The sequence below is a fragment of the Hemicordylus capensis genome, chromosome 2 (assembly GCF_027244095.1).
Source record: "Hemicordylus capensis ecotype Gifberg chromosome 2, rHemCap1.1.pri, whole genome shotgun sequence".
Taxonomy (NCBI): domain Eukaryota; kingdom Metazoa; phylum Chordata; class Lepidosauria; order Squamata; family Cordylidae; genus Hemicordylus; species Hemicordylus capensis.
Window position 1 is genome coordinate 4,297,132 of NC_069658.1, and position 25,936 is coordinate 4,323,067.

At 47.2% G+C, this 25,936-nt stretch overlaps 1 protein-coding gene across 2 annotated transcripts in view; it reads left to right on the plus strand.

Annotated features, from left to right (window-relative positions):
• The window catches only part of NOL6 (nucleolar protein 6), an 83,903-nt gene that overhangs the window by 53,803 nt on the left and 4,164 nt on the right, over window positions 1–25,936 (plus strand). The window contains exons 22-24 of one of the 2 annotated variants that reach the window (XM_053292505.1): window positions 4,272–4,396; window positions 6,407–6,496; window positions 11,268–11,468. In XM_053292505.1, the coding sequence (XP_053148480.1) occupies window positions 4,272–4,396; window positions 6,407–6,496; window positions 11,268–11,468 (416 nt within the window). The remainder of the gene's footprint in view (window positions 1–4,271; window positions 4,397–6,406; window positions 6,497–11,267; window positions 11,469–25,936) is intronic. The other variant, XM_053292506.1, reaches the window with a different exon arrangement.

A 25,936-nucleotide genomic window follows, 5' to 3' on the forward strand; every position in this document is an offset into this window, starting at 1 on the left:
CCCCAAAGGGCTTACAATCTAAAAAGAAACATAAGATAGACACCAGGAACAGGCACTGGAGGTACTGTGCTGGGGGTGGATAGGGCCAGGTTGCTGGGCGAATGAACGACCCATGCACCTGGGGTCAGTGGAGAAGGCAAGGCAGCTGGAATGGGGAGAGGAGAGGCACCTGCAACTTGTCTTCCGTGCCACCTGTAAGGGCTGCTACTGGCTGTCACACAGGAGGAATGGGCTTGTTTTCTGTTGCTCCTGAGGGCAGGGTTAGAGAACCAGGAATCTGCAAGAAAGCAGATCTCTGCTAGACATTTGGAATTTCCTAACTGTGAGAGCTGTTGAACAGTGGAACAGTTTGCCTCATGCGGTGGTGAGCTCTCCTCCTTCACTGGAAGTTTTCGTACAGAGGCTGGGCACCCATCTGTTGGGGATGCTTTAGCGGCTTCCTGCACAAAGCATCGGGTTGAACTAGAAGACTTCCGAGATCCATTCCAATTCTGAAAATCTAGGATTTCTATGTCTGTGGAGGAGCACACCATATGGAGGGTTTGCTGGCATATGAACCAGCCTGTCAGCTCCACGCTTCTGTGGTCAGTGCCTTTGGATGACCAGTTAACCAGGAGAAGCTTATTGAGATGCTTTCTTCTTGTTGGCCACACATTCACTGAGAGGAGATATGGGACACTTCCTGTATCCCACTGGTAGGTTTACGTTTTGGGAATAGTGATCAGAGACGCTTCCTTGCCTGGTAAGCCTTCTGCTTTTACAATACCTGTTGGAACAAGCTCCCACTTGTGTAGGTCTGTGACGATTTTTATTGTATGCCTGTCCTCCTGAGCTTATGCAGTGAATTATCCAAGGGCTTCAAGCTGGGGTGCAAGAATACTAGTTTCCTTTCTTTTCCCTCTCTCTCCCCCTTCCCCCCCTCCTCCTTTTTAGGTTTTATTCCTGTAATCTGGCAAGGTGTCTTGTTAAACAGGTTTTTAATAGCCTGATCTCATAGCTCCCTGTCCCTAGCGTCTTGGACCAAAGCCAGTAGTTTCCCCCTTGCTTGCTTGAGATGGTTAGAAGATTGAAGTGGGAGTGTTTTTCATTAGATTTCCTAAATGGTGTTTCTAGAAGGAAACTCCCTTGGTGTGGGTGTGTGAAGATCAGAGGGTGACAAAGTAGCTGTGAGGCATTTTGTAGATTCATAGGCCCTGAGATGGAGAAGTGCAATGGCTCATGAATCAAAAAAGGATCGTCCACCCACCAGGCCCAGGCTGGCATCCAGTCCTCTACATGGCCCCAGGAGAAAGTGGGTGCATTGGAGAAAGTTGACTGCAGGGCATGTTGCTCCTGGTGACTTGAGTAAGAGAGTAACAATCTTGTGTCTCAGGTGCCTTTTTAAGGAGGGTAGTATCCATGTTCCAGAAGGTCCATGAAATTGTAGCACAGCAATAATAATCATGGTTGATATTCCCCTCATGGGATGAAGCCGCTCTGGGAAGAGCAGAAGGTTCCAAGTTCCCTCCCTGGCAGCATCTCCAAGATAGGGCTGAGAGAGACTCCTGCCTGCAACCCTGGAGAAGCCGCTGTAGACAATACTGAGCAAGATGGACCAATGGTCTTACTCAGTATATGGCAGCTTCCTATGTTCCTATCTCCCTTTAGAGCCCTTTGGGGCAGGGAACAATCTATTTGGGGTTAAAAATCTACTTCTTGTGTCATTTGGGGGGTCAGCTTTGAACTCGCAGTAAAGCCTCCCCCTAAACTCACAGTAACGCCTGCTCTGAGAACAATTTTGTTGAAACGTAGTATATAGATTTCACTAACGATAACTAGTATTGTTCGTAGAGCACCAACCATGTATGTGGTGTGTAAGCCAGACCCGGGTTGCAGCGGAGCCAGAAGTGTCAAAACCCCTCTATCTCCCTGCCCAGTTCCAGTCTGGCTCGCAGATGCCATTTTACGAAAAGAAGGGGGCAGGGGCTGCAGTGCCAACAGATGCACTGAAAGCAACTCCTGGTTGGACCCAGTGTTGTGGTGGGTGTGGAGACTTTTTAAAACAGGTGACTCTCTCATATTTTGTGGGGGCGGGGAGAGACCAACTGGCCCTGTCCAGCCCCAAGGAGGAGATCTGGTCTTGTGGTAGCAAGCATGAATTGCCCCCTTTGCTAAGCAGGCTCCACCCTGGTTTGCATTTGAATGGGAGGCTACGTGTGTTCACTGCAAGATATGCCCCTTAGGGGATGGGGCTGCTCTGAGAAGAGAACCTGCCTGCTTGTGTGCTGAAGGCTCCAAGTTCCCTCCCTGGCAGCATCTCCAGATAGGGATGAGAGAGTCTCCTGCCTGCAACTTTGGAGAAACTGCTGCTGCTGCCGCCAGTCTCAGTAGACAATGCTGAGCTCAATGGACCAGGGGTCTGACTCAGGACAGAGCAGCTTCCTAGGATCATAGCATCCCTCCAGTGGCTGTGCTGGTGTCTCCCTTGTGTTTCTTTTTAGACTGTGAGCCCCTCTGGGGCAGGGAATTATGTTTTCATTTCTTTTTGCTATGTAAACTGCTCTTAGAACTTATTTTTGTTGAAAAGTGGTACCTAATCATATTCAAAACAATCATCATAAGGAAGCCTTACACAGGCGTCTGGGAAGCAGTTCCAAGCATAGAGCAGGCCTTCTCCGATGGCCTAACCAAGATGCACAGTGGATAGAAGTACCTGCCCCCATCCCCAGGAAACAGCCTGGATGTCAATCCAAGGGCCTAATTCACACATCAGACGCTTTGGTTACATATACCAAACTATAGGTGAAACAGTCACACAGTGGTCCCACAATCGGTGGCCCCTTAATACAGAAACCCACTGAATACAAACACAACATCCTGCAACGTTTGGTCTCCCCTGGCAGGCTGGAGGTGGAGCAGCAGAACTCCATCCAAACTGTAAGACTGGAACTGGAGAGATGCAGATCTACGGCCAGATGGATATGTATTATACAGTCCGGGCTGGATGTACTTTACACTAGATCAGAGTTCTGTTTAAGTTGGATTTTGCAATCTGCACAAATTGTGCGAATTAATGCTATTTCTGTAATGTGGCTTCTTTTGAATAATGAGTTCTGCTGTTGCTAGTCATGAGGCAGGTCCAAGAGATAAGCAAAGCACTGAGGCCTCCCACAATCACTCCTGGCTACCTTATTCGGCTACGAAAATATGAAAAAAATATGAGAGAGTCACCTGTTTTAAAAAGTCTCCACACCCACCATAACACTGGGCCCAACCAGGAGTTGCTTTCAGTGCATCTGTTGGCACTGCAGCCCCTGCCCCCTTCTTCTCGTAAAATGGCATCTGCGAGCCAGACTGGAACTGGGCAGGGAGATAGAGGGGTTTTGACACTTCTGGCTCCGCTGCAACCCGGGTCTGGCTTACACACCACATACATGGTTGGTGCTCTACGAACAATACTAGTTATCATTAGTGAAATCTATATACTACGTTTCAACAAAATTGTTCTCAGAGCAGGCGTCACTGTGAGTTTACGGGGAGGCTTTACTGCGAGTTCAAAGCTGACCCTCCCCCAAATGACACAAGAAGTGGATTTTTAACCCCAAATATAAATTGGGCTACACTCTTAACGCACAATGAAAAACCCGAATCGTGTGTGAAGTGCTCCCCGATAGCTCGTAGGGACTTCGGGGTAAATCTTGCCGGTATGTGAATGCACACCCTCCATTCCAGAGGAGATGTGAAAAAAAGCCCAGTTCACATAGCACAGTAATAAAAAGATTGTTCCCTGCCCCAAAGGGCTCTAAAGGGAGATAGGAACATAGGAAGCTGCCGTATACTGAGTCAGACCATTGGTCTATCTAGCTCAGTACTGTCTTCACAGACTGTCAGCGGCTTCTCCAAGGTTGCAGGCAGGAATTTCTCTCAGCCCTATCTTGGAGAAGCCAAGGAGGGAACTTGGAACCTTCCGCTATTCCAAGAGAGACTCCATTCCCTGAGGGGAAGATCTGACAGTGATCACACTTCTAGTCTCCCATTCAAATGCAACCAGGGCAGACCCTGCTTAGCTAGGGGGACAAGTCATGCTTGCTACCACCAGACCAGCTCTCCTCTCCCTAAATACCAGCATCTAAAGGGAGATACCAGTATCATCAACTGGAGAGATGCTGTACTGGGGTTAAATATATATACAATCCTTTGTCTTATGTAGCTTTAGAGCTAGCGAGCTCTGAAGACACCTTCTGGAGTTTGGCGACCTTACGCCTCTGACACTGATGTGTTCTTGCATCCAGATGCAGATTACGTGGAGATCAAGAATGATTTTGTGGCAGCCCGGCCCCGCCTCCCTGTCATGTTCATCGCTACCCCCAGAGACCGGCAGAACTCGGTGTGGACCAAAGAGGGGCCTTCGGTGCAGGTGAGCTGGGCTCTGACCTTCGTGGTAGCACCTCAGTTCCTGTCCCTGGCTAGCTACTGCCTGGCCTTGGAGTTTTGGTGTCCTAGGCAAAGTATGATTTTGACGTCCCGTGGTTTCTGTAATGTGCAGAATATAATTCAACTTAATGTGGTGATGGGAAAGTGCCGGAGACACACTTTGCAGCTGGCCTTGACTGGGGTAAGCTGCCCCGCCCTGCTGCCCAGCATGCACCCACTGCATGCCCCGCCCCAGCGGCTTTACGTGGCCACTGCACATGAATGTTGGCCAGCTGAGCCACAGGTGCAGGGCACGCAGCAGGCGTGGACTCCTTACGGAGCTGGGCCACAGGGCAGCAGCAGTGGCCAGATGGACTTCAACAGGTATAATCTCCTTCTCACTGCCATGCACAGGGCAGCTATTCTCTGCTGGCTATTCTCACCCTCTGCCCGCACCCCCTCCCCCAGAATTGGCCCTCTAGGTGACCACCTGTGTCTGAGGTGTCAGACGGCCAGCCCTGGAGCTCCATTTCCTGGCCCCTGGGCAGGTGCTGAGGGGCAGGTGTGAGCCCTGGCTGCTGCATTCCTCTCCACTGGCTGCACTCCAGAGCTGGGGCGGAGGTGGCTGGCATTTAGCGGCATCTTGCCTCTGAGCCTGGAGGTGGCCTATAGCCACCAGACTTGTAGCCATTGATGGACCTGTCCTCCATTTGTCTAAGCCCCTTTTAAAGCCCTCTAAGCTAGTGGCCATCACCACATCTTGTGACAGAGAATTCCTTAGATTAATTATGTGCTGTGTGAAAAATTACTTCCTTTTGACCTCTATCATGTCTCCTCACAGTCATCTTTTTTTCTAAACTAAAAAAAACCCAGATGTTGTAGCCTTTCCTCATAAGAAAGGTGCTCTAGGCCCTTGATCATCTTGGTTGCCCTCTTCTGCACCTTTTCCATTTCTACAATGTCCTTTTTTAGATGCAGTGACCAGAATTGTACGCAGTTCTCCAAGCGTGGCTGCACCATTGTTTTGTATAAGGGCATTATAATATTAGCCGTTTTATTTTCAATCCCCTTCTTAATGGTTCCAAGCATGGAATTTGCCTTTTTCACAGCTGCCGCACATTGAGTCGACACTTTTAACAAGCTGTCCACCACGACCCCAAGATCCCTCTCCTGGTCAGTTACCGACAGCTCAGACCCCATCACTATATCGGATCCAGTCTCTAAAGCAGGGGTTCTCAAACTTGAGTCTCAGATGTTGTTGGATCACAACCCCCACCATCTATTCATTTAATTTATTATTATAACATTTTATTATTCAAAATACTAATCCTGCCCCACCCCCGCCACCAGTACCTTACTGCTCGGGGTGGCTCACAACATTTAAAATAGATACAACATAGTTAAACATAATAATAATAAAATTAAACAAGTTAAAATACAAAGTTAAAACAACAACTTTAAGAAGTTATTAGTCAAAAGCTAAAAACTAGGAACTAAATTTTTGTAATAAAAACGTTTTTAATTAAAAAAAAAAATGTTTGGTAACCCCTGACCAGCAGGATCATTGAGGGGGTGAAAGAAAATAAGCAATTTTTTTGAGTGGTACTTGGGCTATAAATCTGGAGAGCTCTCTTTCCTTGCCACAGAGTTGGTTCTGCCTTCCTTGGCTACAGGATTTTGTAGGCCCTCCAGGCAAGGGAGAACCCCCCCCGCTCCCCTCACTTACTGCCTTCAGCGAGGAGGCCTGGAGAGACAACTAATGTGGGGTGCAAAGGAGATGGTGCACCAACAGAGAGCACGCCCAGAGTCTGCTGCCTCCAGCCTGGTTGGTTCTCTGGTGAAATAAGAGAGTGTCCCAGAGGAGAGTGCCTTGAACAGATAGCAGCTCTCTCGGCAGGTCCCTGCGGGTCCTGGGTCTTAGCTGGTGGCCACACATACTGAACGTAGCTCTGGATGTGCTTGCTTCTCCCCTGTGAAAACCTCTCCCTCTCCTCTTCCGCCCCCCCCCCTTCAGATCCTGCAGCGTCTCCTTGTGTTGGCTCTGGAATCTCTTCGGACTTTGGAGGAGCAACTTGCAGACCCTCTGGGAAGCCAGGAAGTGAAGGTAATTTTTCCACAGCAAGCCAAAAAGCCATTCACAGCTTTAAAGGAGTAGAAGACATAACATCAATGGGTTCAAATACTCCCTTCACTATGACCTCTCTTGGCAATCAATCCATTCACGTTTTTCTGTAAAATGGGGTTATTAGCGACCTACCTCCAGAAGACCGAATGAGGGTGATTAAGCTTATTATTTAGGATTGCAAGCTTTAAAAACACGTTATTTCAGTAACAAATAATAAACAATTGTTTTGACAGGCAATATACATCACACTTTACTGTTCATGTGTAACATTACGAATTTAATGTGTTTTAATGGTTTGTACTGTTAGAGTAACTCAATAAAACTGATTGGTGGGGGCCAGTTTTAGGTTCCCCTTGCTCATTGTTCAACGTAGTTTTTATCTGGTAAGTTGCTCTAATAGTTAGGTGGGGCGGGGAGTAGGGAAGATGACCTCTCCTTCTGGTGATGAATGGTAGTTTTGTGGCTGATAAACTGTACTTGAGGCAGCCCTTTTGACCTGTCCTGTCTGGGCCTTTCCTGCTAGTCATCTTTAGTAAACATGGAGGCAGAGTTGTTTAGTGGTCCCTTTCTAGTTCTGCTCACCGTAACTTGCCAGGGTTGGATCCAAATTGCCATCAGTTCTGGTGTTTGCTTGTTCCATTCTTCCTGCATCTGCCTTGATGTCTTGTTTCTTTTTTCTGTTTTCCTCTTATGGAGAGGAAACTGCAAAGCTCTGCAAAGAGTACATTGTTTACCAAGGTGCTTTGCTTGCATTGTCTGAAGCAGTGAGGTATTTGCCCGGAGTGGGAAACACGTATGACTTAGTTTTCTGAAGGCCCTCATGAGGGTGACAAGCCACTTCCTAATCCTGACATGCAGCTGCAGCGCTGACCTCACTTTATTTTAATTAGGGCTGGGGTTGGGAGCCTGCACAAGTTGTGATGTGGATTCTGGCCTGGTCGGGTAGGTGATGAGTGAACCCAGCGAACTCTGCTTGTGAGTGACTCAGTTGTTTGCATCTGGGGGAGATGCTTAGATGGCATTGGTGCTAATGTCACTTGAGCTGCATCCAGTTTTCCGTTTTCTGCTTGGTGAATGGGGACCTGCTTAGGACTGAGTCAGCTAAATTGGTAGCTGTAAAGTTGGGGATAAATCACAGCCCCAAAAGGTAATCTTGCAGAGTGAGCTCTTGTGAATTCCAGTCCAGAAGAGTTGGCTTTTGTAAGCTCTGTAAAATCCTATGGCAAAGGGTTCATTCCTTCCCTCTCCCCGCCCCTTTCCTTGCAACCTCAGCTGAACAATGACTAAGTACTGTATTTTCTCACCAAGAACCTGCTGGGGTTATCCATTATTTTGCAAATGGAGGGCAGGGCTGGGGGGCGCGTGCTGGGACAAAGAGGTGTGGGCTTTCTAGCAAGAAATTCTCAGAGACTATATCTCAGGAAGCATCGTACATTTATTGACCAGTAAGCAAGTTTAAAATACATGAATTCAAGCTCAAATGTGCTCAAAAAACCAACAGACCACCGCTCACATAAACAGATCATTCTTCATCTTCCTCACACGAAGAGAATCCTGCACAGTCTGATTCAGTCACAGTATTATCCATCTCATTTTTTGGGGGAGGATCACTGGTGCCTGCATTTGATGATGATTGGATGCTGCTGCTACTGTGTGGCAGCCCCGCCTTCACAAAGCCACCACTAATAATTGTGCTCTCAGCCTTCTAAGCCTGTATTACCCAGTCACAAACTTCTGCATATGAGGCACGATGCTGGCGTCCAGAGGTGCTGGAGAGAGTGCATCCACTTATCCCACTCCTTTCTTATATGGGACTTGAAAGCATGGTTTATAGGTATATCCAAGGGCTGCAAATTACCTGTTCACCTACCTGGAATAACAGCAGTGTGTGCCCCAGCTTCATTTCTTAATTTTTGAACCAAGGGCTGTTTGTGTACAGCCATTGCATCAAAAATTAAGCAAAGACTTCAGCATAAACAACCCGTTGGGGTGCATCCGAAAGCAACGCTCAGTCCACTCTTTCATCACTTCCACATTCATCCAGCCTTTCTTGTTACAGATCACAATTAGCCCAGTTGGCAGCTTCTCTTGAGGCATTGTTACACGCTTGAATACAACAAGTGGCTGTCCTTCAGAACCACTTGCAGAGCATGCCCCCACAACTGTGAAACTTGTACATTCATGACCTCTGGTTGTGATGCCAATACTTTCTACCCCGTTCATCTACTGTTTGACTTGCAGGCACATCAGAAGTCATGGGCACATCATCTATGGTAACTATGACCTTGGGAGCTAAGCTGTGTTTCATGCACTCTTTCTGAACAAACTCGCAGAATAGCATGATGTTCTCTTCCCAGTCCACTTGCATTTTTTGCCCAAGGGTCGATTTTGCACGAAGGGACAAAGCATTATGGCACATAAGCTTATGCCCTCAGTTAAAACCACTTCTGAAATTTGGAATTCTCATCTCCTGTGTCACTGCTGACAGCTGCAGTGATTTCTTTAGAAGACGAGCTCTGAAAGGAGCCATGCACCAATTGACCAGTGCAGTGATGAACAATTGGCATTGTAGGGGCCCGTTGCTCCTTTTGGAGCTTGTCTTCTATTACCATCAAAGTCAGCTATTCCTTCCTATTTTTGTCTTATTTATTTTTCTATTTATTTTGGCTTTTCATTGAGCTCATTGAAGGGTGGGGGTGGCTTCTGCAAAACAGATCTATATAGGAGCCTCCTGCTCCTGTTGGATTTTTGTTTGTTTGTGTTTCATAGTGCTGTCCTTTTGGTGTGTCAAAAAATAAGTATTCACTAAATCTTTCAAACTTCAGAGAAAGCAATACTCTGTATAGCCATATTGGTACCATTGAACAAGGGAAATGGTATATTCAGGTAGCTTCCGTTGTTATACGTTCATGGAAGTAGCAAGAAACCCCATTTGCAGATAGTGGGGTGTTTGCATGTTGTACAGAGGATGTATTTTTACCAAGTACATCAGTGAAAAGACAGTTAAGAACATAAGAGCAGCCCTTCTGGATCAGGCCCAAGGCCCATCTAGTCCAGCATCCTGTTTCCCACAGTGGCCCACCAGATGCCTCTGGGAAACCCACAGGCAAGAGATGAGGGCATGTCCCCTTTCCTGCTATTGCTTCCCTGCCACTGGGATTTAGAGGCATCTTGCCTCTGAGGCTGGAGGTGGCCCCAGCTTCCCATTGTATGTTTAGCACAGATTTCCTGCATATTTCTGAATGTGTGAAGAAGATGTTCAGTGGATGAGCCTAGCAATGACAAGGGCTGTTGTCATGGGCATGCTGGAAGACTCTGAGGAGGAGTTGGAGGCAGAGACAGAGCTGACAGCAGAGGAGGGTGGGCAAGGACCAGAAATTGCAAAGGAGAGTGGGTCTGACGCACAGGGAGTCGAAGATGAGTTAGAGCCGGGTAAGGAGGTGCGACCGGTCTCAGCTGTGGAGAGGCATCGCTCCAAGAAACAGCAAGAGTTAAGGAGCCGCTTGACCGTGTTTGGACCCTGGGCAATGTTGACCTTGCCCGTGGATTTCACTTTGGACTCTGTTTGGATTTATTGGATTGATTCGGACTGGACCTGGTTTGAAGAATTTATTCCTGTTAAGTTTTGCTGTTCTACTTCTGCCTCTGTTACGCTTTGTCTGGCTAGCCTGACAGATTTACGACAGCTGTGTACATATGCTGTGATGCAGCAGAAGTGCAGGGGAAAATGTAGAATGTGGCAGTAGTGAATACACTTTAGGTGAGGCGACTGTTGATGACAGCTGAGAAGCTTCAGTCGGTGCAAAGGACTGCCACCAGAATACCGGCAGGGGCAACTCGGTGGGAGCATACAACATATTTCCTTCTCCAATTTCATTGGCTTCTAATTTTCTTCCAGGTCCAATTCAAAATGCTGTTTTTGACCTTTTTAAGTCAAAAAGTTGACCTGGGGCCGGACTACCTTAAGGATTACCTGCTCCCATATCAACCTGCTTGGACACTGAAATTGGCCACTGAGGCTCTGCTTTTCTGCTCTACTGCTAGCTGAGGTTCATTTGGCAGTAACTAGAGATACGGCCTTATTGTTGGTGGCCCCACATTTCTGGAATGCCATTGAAAGAGCCAACTGGCCCCCACAGTGTCTTTGTTTAGAAATAAATTACTTTTGTGCATAAAGGTCTTGGAGATTGACCTACTTCAAAAGTACTGAAAAGTCCTTTTTGAGTGCTAAATGCTGAAGCATCTCTATTGCTCCTAGGCAGCCTCTGAGAGCTGGGGGTCTTCCAAAGCAACAGTGTTGTGTTCCTTGCTGGTGACATTTGGGTTACAGAAAGTGTCCTGGGCTACCCAGTTGGGAACTGCCAGGATTGGGACTGATCCTGGAGGTTCTTGGGACCAGCTCTACCCGGGTAGAGCTGGTTGTGAGAACAACCTCATTATTTAATTGATTGCATTTATATATCATCTCTCTGGTCTTGGCCAAGGCATACGGCATTAAAACCAACCAGGTCTGCCGCCTCCCTCTGCACTGCTTGTTTCTCTGTGTCTACAAAGAAGCCATTTTCATTTCTTCTCTGTGACATGTGCTGATAGAGCAGCTGCCTTCCCTTTTGGAGGTGGCAGTGCTGCTCACATGTTGAAGGAGGTCTCCATTTCCAGGAGCAGGGGCTGGATGTTGTTGAGGCCTGGGCTTCCCCCTGCTCCATACCTTCTCTGCCTCAAACAGCATTTTTGGGTTTTCCTCTTTCAGATGGTTTTCCGCCCACCTCTGGATTTCTATGACGTCCTTATCCACCTGAACCCCAAGCAGATTCCGCGGCACATGGAGGCAGTGGACCGGCCAGTCAAATCCTTCAGCCGGGGCATGTTAAAAAGCAACGCCTCAGTGAAAACCTCTGTTTTCCCAGTGGTGAATTACGACCCGGTGCAATTCTACCTTCAGGAACTGCGGGTGAGTGTGGCGGTGAACGTTGGGCAATCAGAAACGCTGCAAAGCAATGCAAGGCCAGTTCTGTGCAGAGGATGACAACAATAGTGCTTAAGTGCCTGCTGAGATCTGTTGGTGTTAAGGAAACAGTCTGTTTCCACAGGTTTGTGATCTGTTAATTTATGGTGTAACTCAGCTATTGTATTTAGACATGACAAGAAAGATCCATCCACCCCACATCCTCTTTTCAGTGTAGCCAGTTAGATGCCCCTGGAGAGTTTTGCAACTGGAGCCTGAAGACAGCAGCCATCCCCTCTCCCCTCTTCTCAGAATCTGGTATTCAGAGGGATGCTGTCTCTGAGCCTGGAAGGTCGCTTCAATCAGTCCCTACATAGTTTCACTCCACCATGGGAAGAAAAGTTATCTGTCCTACATTTGAAGCAGTGGGACCATAATCTCTGTGACTGGTGGAAAATAACTGTCCAGAATCTACCTATTGAGGTGCAGCCATCTGCAAATGGATGCTATACACTTATTTTATTTATTTATTTGGCACATTTCTATATTGGCCCATCTGCAAACCTCTGGGTGGCTTACAATCTAAAACACAAAACACAATTAAAACAATTTAAAATATAGTTAAAAACCCTACACTTTAAATATATACACCTTCTGCATTTACAGTTCTGTTTTGTACGGATTTTACTGCTCTGGCTTCCCCCTCCAATGCATGCTGGTTTGAGCAGCTACAAGGGAAGAAAAGCATGGAGGAGATAACGCTGATAAGGGAAGTGACCTCAGACCAACAGGATGGGCTGTTCCTCCTTCCTCCAAGGAATTTAGCTGAGCTCCATTCACTTTCATGACTGTGTATGGTGTGGATTGAGCAAAGGGTTCAGATTGCTGCACTGACGTTGTTTGGGCTGCGGTGTTTGCTTCGGTCATCATAGAATTAAGATTTCTTTTTATCTGTTTTGAGTAAAAGTCTGATGCACTTTGCCTGGGGACTTTGAAGCGATGAAAGGCCAGAACTGGGACAGGTTTGCCCCTGAATGCCGTTTTGAAGGAGGCCTTCTGGGTGTCCCAGCCAGAGTTTGGTAGTGCTCCCTATAATTAACCTATCAGCAGTCTCTAATCCAGGTAGAGCCTTCACATGCTGTGATGCTTTGGTGTGCGCCCAAGTTCTTTTGTTGTTGTTCTTCCCATTTGTTTAACATACTCTTAAAACTGTGAAGTATATGTGCAACAAACACATTTTTTAAAATGTGTGGATAATTTGTATGTATCACTTTTGAAAATGTATGTATCGCATGTGTCAGAATTCCAAGCTTGGCCAGGACTCACTGCTTGTGGCATACTTGGGTGCTGCCACATAAATGTGTGCAGTTTCTCTCTCCATTTTCTCCAGGGCTCAGGCAGGGACACCTCTGAATAGGGCTCTGTGGGGCTTCCTTTTTCTTTTCCATGTTTCCCTTTGTTTTTGCAATATCAGAATATTATTGTTAACTTGAGGGGGCCCATGGGTGCTATATTTACCTAAAGCCAAGACTAAAAATTTTCCAAGTTCTTTGATGTTAGAAATGGTCTTAAATTCAGAGTCATCCTCCTTTTGGGTCAATACAGGTTTAATCTGTATTTTTTAAAAGGGGGCTGTCTTAAATTCAGAGTCACATTCTGTTCAGGTTAAATACAGTAATATGAATGTATTAGGGATGTACATGAAGCATTTTGTGCAAATCTGTGGCAGTGGTGAATGGGCACTTTAAATAGAGGGAGGCAGGTCTTACCTGCCCCTATGTTGCTCCTCTCCCCCCTCCATAACAACAGCCCCACTGTTTTCTCCCGCCCTCCAGATGCCACTCCCCACCCCCATAACAAACAGCCGTGCTGTCCATTCTTGCAAGCGATGCAGTACGGCTACTTCCTGTTTGGGAATTTCCCTGTTCCCATTATCCCACGGGTGCCATCATCACGTAAATGGCATCTGCGTGTGTGTGGCCGCCATATTGAGTGCTCAGCAGTGCTATCTATCTATCTATCTATCTATCTATCTATCTATCTATCTATCTATCATAAATTATATGACGCCTCCAGGTCCAGAGTTGGGGAGGGCTCTGAATACCAGTTGAAGGCAAGCAGCAGCGGAGAGGCCTGTGGCTTCCCTGCCCTGCTTGTGGGCTTTCCGGTTGGTCACTGAAGGAGGCAGGATGCTGGGCTTGACAGTCTGACCCAGAAGGCCCCTTATATTCATAGATACATAGGAAGCTGCCATATACTGAGTCAGACCATTGGTCTATCTAGCTCACTATTGTCTTCACAGACTGGCAGCGGCTTCTCCAAGGTTGCAGGCAGGAATCTCTCTCAGCCCTGTCTTGGGGATGCTGCCAGGGAGGGAATCTTGGAACCTTCTGCTCTTCCCAGAGAGGCTTCATCCCCTGGGGGGAATATCTTGCAATGCTCACACATCAAGTCTCCCATTCAGATGCAACCAGGGCAGACCCTGCTTAGCTAGGGGGACAAGTCATGCTTGCTACCACAAGACCAGCTCTCCTCCCGAAGAGGAGATTCTCTTCATCTTCTCCCAGGAAAGTGAATGGGGACTGTTCACTCTGTAATTGCTGCCCTTGGGGACAGTGCGGCGGAGTCTAAATCTGTCCCCCATGCCTGACACTGGCTGGCTTGGCCTAAAACTGAAAGGGACCCCAGGAAGGGTGAAGTGCGTCTCCAGGCACAGAGCAATAAAATAAGGGGTGACTCAGCCCAGTGGCCTTTCACAAGGACAGGCATTTTGCTAACTGAGCCATAAAAGCGCATGTAGAGGTGCTGCAGAGACGTATTGCGCCACATGCAGCCAGAACTCCCTGCTCTTCTGTTAAAACCGCAGTGTGATTCAGGGTGTTGAAACTCAAAATCCAGAGCCCCTAAAAGGGAAGATATGTGCTCTCTGTGGAACTTCTTTCTCTGAGGAGGCAAAGGAAGCAGATCAGGATAAAACCTGCTTGGACTCCTGCTCTTGGGTTCTCCTCTGATGCAAGACCAACCTGAAGGCCTCATGGCAGCTCTGACATCCATGGTTAGGAAGCGGCTGGAGTGTCTCATGGTTCTTACAGGCCATTCACTGCCAATGGGGAGCAGCTGCTGCTGCTTGTCTCCCTGCCTGAATCATCCTTTATTTTTGCTTGAGGTTTGAGATGACACCCATGAAGCAACAGTGCGGTCTGTGTTGAGCAATCACATGACTCCTTGAAAAAGTAGCCCGCTCCAGCGCTTGAGTTCAGTATTTCATTTGCCTTCAATGCCCTTCCTCAGTGCCTACAGAGTACCCTCCATAATGTTTCCAGTTCCTTTTTAAAGTCTACTCTTTTTCTGGGAAGCTCTTCCTCAGTACGCCCCACTGTTAACCCACACAAATGCAGTTCATATTCTTGGACCAGGGGTCCCAGATGATGTTGGACAGGAACTCCCGTCGTCCCCAGCTACAGTTAAATGGGGATGATGGGAAGTTGTAGTCCAACAACATCTGGGGGCTCAAGGCTGGGAAGCCCTGCCTCAGACGTGCATTGAGCTAGTTGACACAGATCCACATTCCGTGTAGCTAATAGCCCTGTTCACACATTATGTTCAACACTTGTACAATCTGTATATAGTGTACACAGATACAGATCTGTATGTATGTACTCACATGTTATGTTGAATGCAGGTGCAGTACATTTTCCTTCTGTAGCCTGCATTTCAGGGGGCCTGTACCCAGATTCACTTTTAAAATGAACACAAATATGGGCATTTTTACAATAACGTGCACAGACATCTGAATGCAGGCACAACATAATGTCCGAATAGGACTAATGAGCCATCTAGAAGTCTTTCTCATTGGCTAAGGAGCTTCTGGGGTATTCGGTAGGGCTGTTCTTATGACCATAAAAGCTGGGTTGGAGAGAGAACACTCGGCTTTTTATGGTCGTCTGGGCCCACAGGACTCCCGCCTACCCGCTCTGTTTGTACACGTGAAGCCACCTTTTTTGGAGCCTGCCCAGCTCCAGACCAAGGTATGACTGAAATTGCAGCTGTCTTTCTTTGGTCTTTAGTCATCTGGGTGTGATCTGGGCTTTATGCAGCCCCCAGCAGCCAACTTTATCAGAGTCCTGAGGTGGGGGGTGGGGTGCAGGTAGAGGAGATCTGCTGCTGCTGTATTCAGGTATAGTGGCAGCTCTTCTCTCCTTGGCCCCTCTAGCCTCAGAACTCTGTGATAAAGATGGCCACTGGAGGACCAGCTTTGTTTCCTCTTCCCATAATGCCGGGATCCGCAATGATCTGTGGGGTTAGCTGCCAGAGACATATGAAGCCTGTTCTTGTGTGTTTGGATTGGGGTAGCTTCCTGTTAATGGTACTGCTCCTGGGGATTGGCAGATACCCCATGCTACATTTTAGGCTTGTTTGGGGGAATTAGCAAGCTTGAAATGGATCAGCCCACCTTCAGAATAAACATGTTCAAAGCTTCAGTCATGGAAAGGACTGAAGAGAAAGGTTGAAGTTCAAAAATAAAGTAAGGTTTATTTTAGGGTTTTTAGGGGTACAGGAAAAGGAAATAATGGTTAATAGGCAACAATATTTAACTGACAAAACTAACGAGACAAACAAGTTAAAAGGACTACATTACTGTTCACAAAGGTAATTTGATTTGAGTTTCCAAATTAAGTGCACTCAAGGTTGATGAGAGAAACAGGCTTTGGGTTTTGAGCTTTTGAGCAAGAGAGACGGGAATGAGGTTTGAGAGCAGAGGTTAGCTACTACCTCAATCTGTCCGGTGGGCTGCTGTAAAACCCTTGTGGCTTGATCGTTACTGAGGGACTTCTCTTCTCCGAGATAGGCAGGAAGGCAGGAGCCCAGGGAGCAGTGTTCTCTCTAATTTTTTTCATCTGTGTGCAGAATGAGATTCGTTCTGGGCGGGAGTATCAAGGCAGTGTGTGCACACATGCATTCAGAATGGAGCATTCCTGATTCAACCTGAGCGGGATCTAAAATTAATTGAGCGGATATTAAAAAAAAAACTTGTGAGCACCAGGAAAAATCCCCAGAAGACCAGGATCTCTCAGCCAAGAGTGCTGCGCAGACCAGGTTAGGAAAATGGGTCGGTCTGGAGGCGACAAGCGGGACAGGAGTGAGGCAAGGCAAAGCAAGATGGAGGTGCCAATGCCAAGATGTAGTAAAAAGCAGCTGGTGGATCCGAGGAAGAAACACCTGGTGAATCTGGGGTAGAGACACACTGATTGGTTGTGTCTTGAGCACTAATAGGAAAAATCTTGCCTGAAGGCATTATGCTGATTGCGACTTGAAAAGGTGGACAAAAGGGACAAAGGACAGGATGAAGCATTGTCCTATGCAAATGTGAGGAGTTGACTTCCTTTCAGTAGAAAGGCTGAATGGGTCTCTAGGAGATCCTTGTAAGGAGAAACTCAATGGACTCATTAAGGTTTATCTTGTCTTTTTAGAATACCTGGGAGTGACTAAAATGTAAACAAGCTAGCTTCCCCATGCCCTGAGCCAACCATTAACATATTTGTTAGCAGAGGAGATGACCTGCTACCTTATTGTACCTTCTTGAGGAGGCAATATCATGGCCTGATCCATTGTGCCAACGTAGAGAGAATACTTGGCTACTTCTTGAAAAGAATGACGCTGATTAACCCACGTCTACTTTGGCATTCCCAAATTGAAAGCAATCCATGAGGTGAGCGCAGGGCGATTCTCCTGAAGTTCCGAAATTAAACTTGATCTGAGACCTATCATCCCAGGCTACAGGCCAAGTGACATGCCCTATGAGTTAGCTCATGTGAATACAAAATGGAGATCTCATGGTCCCATAGGATCTTAACATCAAATGTGTGAAGTACAAGTCTGTAACCCCAAACTAGGTATAGGGGTGTTCTGGGGAGCCCCTAAACAGGCCCTCAGTTAAGGATGTGCACGGAACCAGCTGGCTCAGTTTGAGTCCAGACCGGACCTGAACCTGACCGGACCAGTTTGGTTCGGCACCCCTTAGAACCCCCGCCCCCAGTTCGGTTGGGGGAGTTGGGGGTTCGTGAATTTTTAAACTTTTTTTTTAAAAAAGTTCTATCTTTAGCCCCTTTGGGGGGCTTCCTCTAGGTCGTGTGCTCAGCGGGGGGTCCATGAAGTTTCCCCCTCCCCCCACCAGCTTTGGTCATCAACACGGTGGTCCATTCGGCCGCTTTTTTGGGCCCATTCAGACCTCCATAGACTCGCGTGGCGGCCATTTTGTCCACTGCCGCGCATGCGCAAATGGCCTCGCAGAGGCCATTTGCGCATGGACCGCAGCTCTTTTGGTCTTTCTCTTTTGGCCTTTCTCCTGATTTTCTATCCTCTCTGAGCCATGAAAAGTCTAAAGATATCATCCAACAATGCATATTAGATACTGAACTGCAGAGTGATTTAAGCTTGCTGCCTAATTTCTATAGGTGGCTGAGGGAATTTTTAAAACTTGTACCAACATCCTATCTATCAACTCCTATATCGCCGGGTTTTTTCTAGGGCCCACTTTAATGCCCTTACCTCAGCATTATTAGAAGGTAGATTCCAGCATATACATGTATTGCAATGCCGACGTCCTTGTGGCTCTGGTGAGATTGAGTCAACAACGCATGTCCTTCTCTGATGTTGCTTTTATTGTGATCCAAGGCTAGACTTGATCTTACCAATACAGGATAACCTCTAGATTCGCTGGAGTTCCATTCCCCGTTGAAACCGTGGATATGGAAACCACAAATATAAAGTCATTTGGGCTATGGGATTGTGGGGGTTAGGTTCCTGGAGATTGGGAAACCCACCAAAAATAGGACAAATTTATAGGGGAACTGCCTACCATGCTTCGCTGGTCCCCTTGAGTTGAGCTGTGTCTCCAAATGGCTGAAAATCATTTTTGTTGGGGGTTTTTAAACCAGAGCCTTTTTGAGGCTCCCAAACACAAAATGGCAGCCAGAAATGACCTCTGAGGTCATATCTGGTCATCCCCGACCCACGGACATGCAAAATTAACCCATTGTGTGCCGATCCCCACACGTATACCAAGTTTGGGTGTCAATTATCCAACTGTAGATACACAAATCTGCAGATATAAATTCCTCGCATATCATAGGAATAGGAAGCTGCTATATCAAATAAATAAATAATATACTGAGTCAGACCATTGGTCAATCTAGCTCAGGCTTGTCTACCCAAATTGACAGCAGCTTCTCCAAGGTTGCAGTGAGAGTCTCTCTCAGCCCTATCTTGGATATTCCAGGGAGGGAACTTAGATTCTCTTCCCAGAGCGGCTGCATCCCCTCAGGGGAATATCTTACAGTGCTCACACTTCTAGTCTCATTCATATGCAGCCAGGGCAGACCATGCTTTGCTAAGGGGACAAGTCATGCTTGCTACCAGGGGTGTGCAATTCGGGTTTTCGGTGATTCGGTTCGGGACCCGAACCGAATCACCCCCGTTCTATTCTGTGCCCGAAACTGGGCTACCCGAATCACCCCTGATTCGGTTCTGATTTGGATTAAATCCGAATAGATTCGGGTAAGAAAAACGGGTCCCAGGGGCAAAATAGTGGGGTGGGGTGGTAGCGCCCAATGGTTGAAGGCTACCACCCAAATTTCAGGGGAATTGGGCAAAGGGCTGATTTGGGGGGAATTTTTGAAGTTTTAGTGTCTTTGGGGCAGATCGGGGGCATAGCGTGGGATCTGGGCAAAAAGAGTGGGGTGGGGTGGTAGTGCCTAATGGGTGGAGACTACCACCCCAATTTCAGAGTGATTGGGCAGAGGGCTGATTTTGGGGGAATTGTTGAAGTTTACACGTCTTTAAGGTTTTTCTCCATAAAGAAGCATTGAGGTGTCAGCAAATGTATAGCTTCACGCGGGGGGCAAAGGGGTGGCCTAGAGCAGTGTGGGGTTGGTGGTAGTGCCAGGTAGGGTCAAGGAAGCTACCTGAATTTTTTCAAAGGATTTGGGCAGAGGGCTGATTTTTGGGGAATTGTTAAAGTTTACGCGTCTTTAAGGTTTTTCCTCATAGGGTATACATGGAGCTTTCAGCAGCCCCATAACTGCACTTGGGGAGTGCTGGGGTGGCCCAGAGCGAGTGGTAGTGTAGTGCACATAGGGTGCCAACCACCCCCATGGGTTTCTGTTGCTTCAGAGGTATTCTGAGTGTGGATTCTATGATAGCTAATGAGATTTTCAATGAAACACCATGAATCCACTCTAATTTAACACTTTTGAACGTTGGTGCTGGATAAGACTTTTGAGGATACCATGGACAGCCAGGAAAACAAACAAATGGATCCTAGAACAAATCAATCCAGAATTTTCACTCGAGGCACAAATAACCAGGCTCAAACTATCATACTTCGGACACATTATGCAGAGACCCAGCTTCCTTGAGAAGTCTATAATGCTGGGAAATGATGAAGGAAAGAGAAGAAGAGGACGACCGGCAGCAAGGTGGATGGACTCAATCATGACAGCCATGAATGTACCACTGAGAGACCTGAAAGGCCAAGTTGAAGACAGATCATCCTGGAGAGACTCTATCTATGTGGTTGCTAAGAGTCGACACCGACTTGACGGCACTTAATCAATCCGTCGGGGTGCTGTGGTGGGTGTTCTTACAAGGATGGCTGTGACTTCTTCATAGACCATGACAATATAATGAATTGAGCCTCGTACAGGTAACACTGCCTAAACTTTAATCCTATTCATACATTATTGCCAAACAGGTGATGCCATTCATGTGCTGGCTCAGTGTCTAGAGGCTGTCAGGACCTTGATGGGCCAAAACAAGCTCAGGCTTAATCCCTCCAAGACTGAGTTGCTCTTGTTCAATTTGCATTCTGGCCAATTGCTGCGTGTGAGTTTATCTCTTGATGGTATTGTGCTTCCCTTCAGAGAGACGGTTCGTGATCTGAGGGTCCTTCTGGACTCACAGCTCCTGCTTCAACAGCAGGTGGAGGCTGTGGCCAGGGGTGCCTTTGGCCAGCTTCCGCTGCTTCACCAGTTATGGTCTTTTCTCGGCCGGCAGGCCTGGGCAACAATAACTCATGCCTTTGTTACATCTCACTTGGATCACTGTTATGCGCTCTACCTAAGGGTTGCCTTTGAAAATGATTTGGAAGCGTCATCTAATCCAGAATGCAGCGGGCCCCTGCCTCATGGGTGGCCATAGATTTGATGGTGTTATACCTATTTTATGGTCGCTGCACAGGTTGCCTGTTCGCTTCCAGGTCCAGTTTAAAGTGCTGGTTCTCACCTACAAAACCCTTATGGGCTTAGCCCCTGTATATCTCTGGGATTGCCTCTCTCTGCCAGTTGTATCCCATCCTGTGAGGTCTTCTCAGTTGGTCCCCCTTAGTGTCCTGGGCCCTGGTGTAGTAGTGCGTGGTGCCTGGGCCCATAGGAGGGCCTTCTCTGTGGTCGCCCCTCTTCTTTGGAACATCCCCCCCCCAAAAAAAGATTCGTTCAGACCCCTCCTTGGTGGCTTTCAAGAGCTACCTTTTTCACCAGGCTTTTGCCCTTTAATTTAAAAAGAATGCTATTGTTGTTGTTCAGTGCCTAGAGTCTTTGGAGGAGGCGGTATACATGAATGAATGAATTAATTAATTAATGTTCAATGCATGTATAATCTGATCTGATTACTGATCCGTATGTATGTACAGTTATTAACACATTGTGTTCAACTTGTGTACTGAAGCGCACGTGATCCATACTCTGCATTTTGGAGGGGTCCCGCCTCCCCTTGGACTTTTAAAATGAGTGCATGTAGAGTCATTCACATGAAAATGTGTAGTTGTGTATGCCTGTCTGCCCATACAAGGTAACTGGCCCTGTCCACCCGCAGTATAGTACCTCCAGTGACTGTTGCTGGTGTCTCTTATTTTTATTTATTTTTTAATTAAATTTTTATTAATTTTAACAATATCTTAACATTAACATTCACAACACATTAAACAAATATGGACTTCCCGCTCACACCTCCTCGTGAATCACCAACTATAGAATTAACCCTTGCTATCTATCTTATGTTTCTTTTTAGATTGTGAGCCCTTCGGGGACAGGGACTCATCTTATTTGTTTATTATTTCTCTGTGTAAACTGCCTGAGCCATTTTTTTGAAGGGTGGTATAGAAATTGAATAAATAATAATAAATAAATAACAAATAACATGTGAATAGTCCTTTTCTCCTCTATTAAGACTTAATATGAGTAGTCACACTTTCTCACATCCAGCCTTGCTTTCCTTCTGCTGTCCCCCACTGCTGTCTAACATTGGATTTCAGCTTCTTTGGGCAGGGACCTGCCATGAAAACTGTCTTCTTGGATCCAACTAAGGTTCTATTGAGCCCCAGCAAGAAACACAACAGCCTGAGGCCTTTGGGAAGCCCACAAGCAGAGCCCAAAGGCAGGAACCTGCTCATATTGTTTATCCTAACTTCTGATACTTGGAGGTATACTGCCTCCGAATATGGAGGCTCTTTTAGCTATCTTTTTCCTATGTTGCTTTATGAAGCACCATGTACATTAACGGACCTGTACAAATGATTAGACTTTGCAAAGGGCAAATTAATAAATGAATAAAATAGGATTCAGGTGCTGCTGCTTAGCTTAAGGTTAGTTTCTATGAAACATTTCCTGCTTGTAAAGATGGTTGGGTGATGCATTCTTCTGCTCAGGGAAAATGTGTGTCACCTTCTTGAGATGTTTTATAGATGGCAATTAAATCTGAAAAAGTGAGGATATTACAATGGACCTTATTCTTCCCCATCCGCTACTATAGTCACAAGTCATGCGCCTCTGTTTTACAACTTGAGAAAATACGTATGAAATTGACATTTAAAAGTTGTGTAAATGTTTGCACCATTCAGGGAGAGTAGACATTTTCAGACTGTTGAGCCTATAACAGGTTCCTATCCTTGGGTCTTCAGATGTTGCTGGACTACAACTCCCATCATCCCCAACCACAATGGTTGAAGATCTGGTTGAAGACCACTGTGGCTGAAGATGGGCAGCAACACAATATGTAGTGCAACAACATTTGGGGACACAAAGATGGGGACCCCTGACCTATAACGTTGCCAAAATATATTGGTCAAAACATCAGTACTATCTGGGTCTGCGATGCTCTGCAAATCGGGATCTCCACGTATTCTTTGGAGCCTCACTCCTTCATCCAACAGGGACCTGCCCAGTGGTGACACAGCCAGGCCAGTTGCAGCTCTTTCTCCCCTCTCCCACCTCCCCATGACCAAAAATCTACCCAGGACCTGTTCAACCCAAGCTCAATTTGTAGTTTATTCAAGTAATGACTTTCTCTTATTCTTTTCTTTATGCCAAAGGTAGTTCTTAATGGATTGACTGTCATGGGAGTTGCCCAAATCTACTTATAGGGTGGGCACCATTTTGATCTTTTAAAAAAGCATTTTTTGAGGCATTGAATTATTTTTTTTAAAGCTAATTTGGCAAGATGTGCCCCGGCAGGTCTTACTTGAATGAGCATCCCATGGTTGAATTGCCTTGGCAAGCATCTGTTAATTTTGATCTGTCAGTCTGACCCCATCTCAGTTTTTCCCATAGCAAAAAAGTCTGAAGTATGACTAAACAGCAGGTTTACAAGCAAGGGCTCCAGGACCTTGTTCTCGCCTGTGGAAATGAATGCAAGATTGCCAGCATGCTGTCTTTGCTGCGCATTCCTCTAGTGCGTCTCCAATAAATACATCTATTTGGGGTCTTATGCTTGAGATTGTGCAGAATCTTCATAGCACAAGTCACTGGGTAATTTACCCATAAAGAATGAGCACACCAAAGATCTGGAAGAAATCATAAATACATCTTAATTTCTTCTTGCTTAAATATGATCTGGTATATCACAGAAACAGAAGCGCATGTCTTGAGAAATTACAGGATGGAGTGACTTGTAAATGTTGGCTGACATCCAGACAAGCTACTCATAAGTAGCCCCATTGAAATTAATGGAACAAAATAGTCATGACTAACTCCTCATGAGCAACTTGGTTGGGATGCCAGCCATCTATCTATCTATATTTCTCTTAGGCGCACTCGTTGCTAATCCCATGTGTGGCAGCTCTCGCAAGAGTTTGCAAGCAAGCTGCTGGCAGGAGAAGAGGAAAACAGTGCCGCTGGACAGGCTTGCGGCTGGGCCCCAGGTGGTGAAAAAGGTGGCGGCAGCGGCAGCTAGCGAGTGGGTGGGTGGGAGAGAAAATGGCGGCGGGGGGAGGGGAGAAAATGTTGCCGGTGGATGATGGGCGGGCAAAGAAAATGGTGGTGGCATGGGGAGAACTAGAGGCACAGATGCTCTGTGTTGGGCCCAACTAGTTATTTCTTAAATGTCTAGAATGCTGTTTATGAACTGGAATCAGGTGCACTCAGACTTTATATGTTTTAAATGTGCTGTTACAATTTCCCCCAAGGTCTGTCTTGTCATTGTTCTGTTTACTGTGTAAACACTAGTGGTATGTTTGGTCGTTGTTGTTTCTGCAGAAGCATTTTTCCCTATTCCAAAGCAATAAGTTTCCCTATTCCAAAGCAAGGTTGACTCAGCCTTCCATCCTTCCGAGGTCGGTAAAATGAGTACCCAGAATGTTGGGGGCAATATGCTAAATCATTGTAAACCGCTTAGGGAGCTCAGGCTATAAAGCGGTATAAAAATGTAAGTGCTATTGCTATTGCTATTGAGGCGAATGGAAAAATGAGGTGTTGCATACCCTTTAGTAAGCATTGTATAAAATCATGCATGTTGTGGAGAGAGTTGATAGAAATTTTTCTTCCTCTAGAACCAGGGGTGATCCCATGAAACTGATTGCCAAGAAATTTAGGACCAACAGAAGGAAGTACTTTTTTCACACAATGCATAACTAACCTATCGAATTCTCTGTCTCAAGATGTGATGGCAGCCACTGGTGTGGATGGGTTTAAGAAGGGCTTAGATAAATTCATGGAAGACCGGTCTAGCAATGGCTACTAGTCTGAGGGCTATGGGCCACCTCCAGGCTCAGAGGCAAGCTGCCTCTAAGGACCAGTTGCAGGGGAGCAACAGCAGGAGAGAGAACATGTCCTCATCACCTCTTGCCTGTGGGCTTCTTGAAGGCATCTGGTGGGCCACTGTGTGAAACTGGATGTTGGACTAGTTAGGCCTTGGGCCTGATCCAGCAGGGCTGTTCTTATGTTGCAGAGTATCTTATGAAGGGCCTGTGCTATGTTGAGAGGTTTGCTCCCTTACTCATTGAGAGATCCCTGTGGTTATCATTAGTGCTGGCTCACTGCCTTACTCTACTAGAGTAAGGCCCCGCCCCTGATGCTAGCCCCACCTCTCTTGCTGGTGCCACTCTCTTCTGCCTGGCTGGACTGCCTCGCCTTCCGGGAGCACCCATGCTGTATGCAGTAGTTCAGTGGTGGCAGCCAGGATAGGGCAGTGGCCTCTCCTTGTTACTGCTGCTTCCCTGCAGAAGCCGGATCGCTCTCTCCGCTCTTCCCTGCCACCCCGCCTTGCACCAAGAAATGTATCCTCTCTGTCTGCCCCATGGCTGGGAGTGTGTGTGTGTGGCTGGGGGTGGGAGGAGAGTCAGCTATTGGAATAAAGCAGCAGCAAAAAGGAGAGGCCTCAGCACTTGGGCGGTGAGGCTATCTGGTAAGGGGGTGGTGGGACCAGCAGAGGAAAACACACTGGCTGGGTGACTTGGGGGGTGCGGAGCCAGGGGTAATGGCAGGCAGGTGAGACAATGCCCACAGGGGGTTGGGGCGTGTTGTCCTCATTTAACACCCCATGGTGCATCTGTTGCTTGAGGCCATTGCCTCACCTTGCCTCATGATGGAGATACCTTGGTCATCACAGAAACTATGAACCATCAAAGCTGCCTTATTCGGAGTGAGCCGTCTTGGCCAGTACTGTCTGGTGGCTTTCCAGAGACTTGGGCGGAGAACCCTCCCCAGCCTTGTTTGAGATCCTTTCATGGGGGGTGCTAGGGGTCTTCTGCATGCAAAGCATGCACTTTACCGTGATGCTATGGCCACGCTTGGAGACACCAGCTTGAGCTTTGCTGTTTGAATGGATTAAAGGTCAAACGCAAGGAAGGAGCAGGCATGCCAGTTCTTCTTTAAAGAGGAGCTTAGCCCTGTTAGGGGTGTGCACGGAACCGGCTGGCCTGGTTCGGTTTGAGTCTGAACCGGACCAGGCCGGTTCGGACTGGCATGACCCAGGCTACTCAGAGGCCCACTGTGCAGGCGCGGCAGTCTCCAAAATGGCCACCGCGCCAGGGGAAAGGCCCGAACAGGCCAATGTCACGCCCTCGCTCTCATATAGCGTGGAGGAAGGGGATGCTGACAGCCCTTCAGCTGATGCAGGGGTGCCTGAGGGGCAGAGCTCGGCTGTCGGTTCCCAAGAGATGGCCGAGGCAGGTCCAGCTGATGTCTCAGAGCAGGCACGGCAGT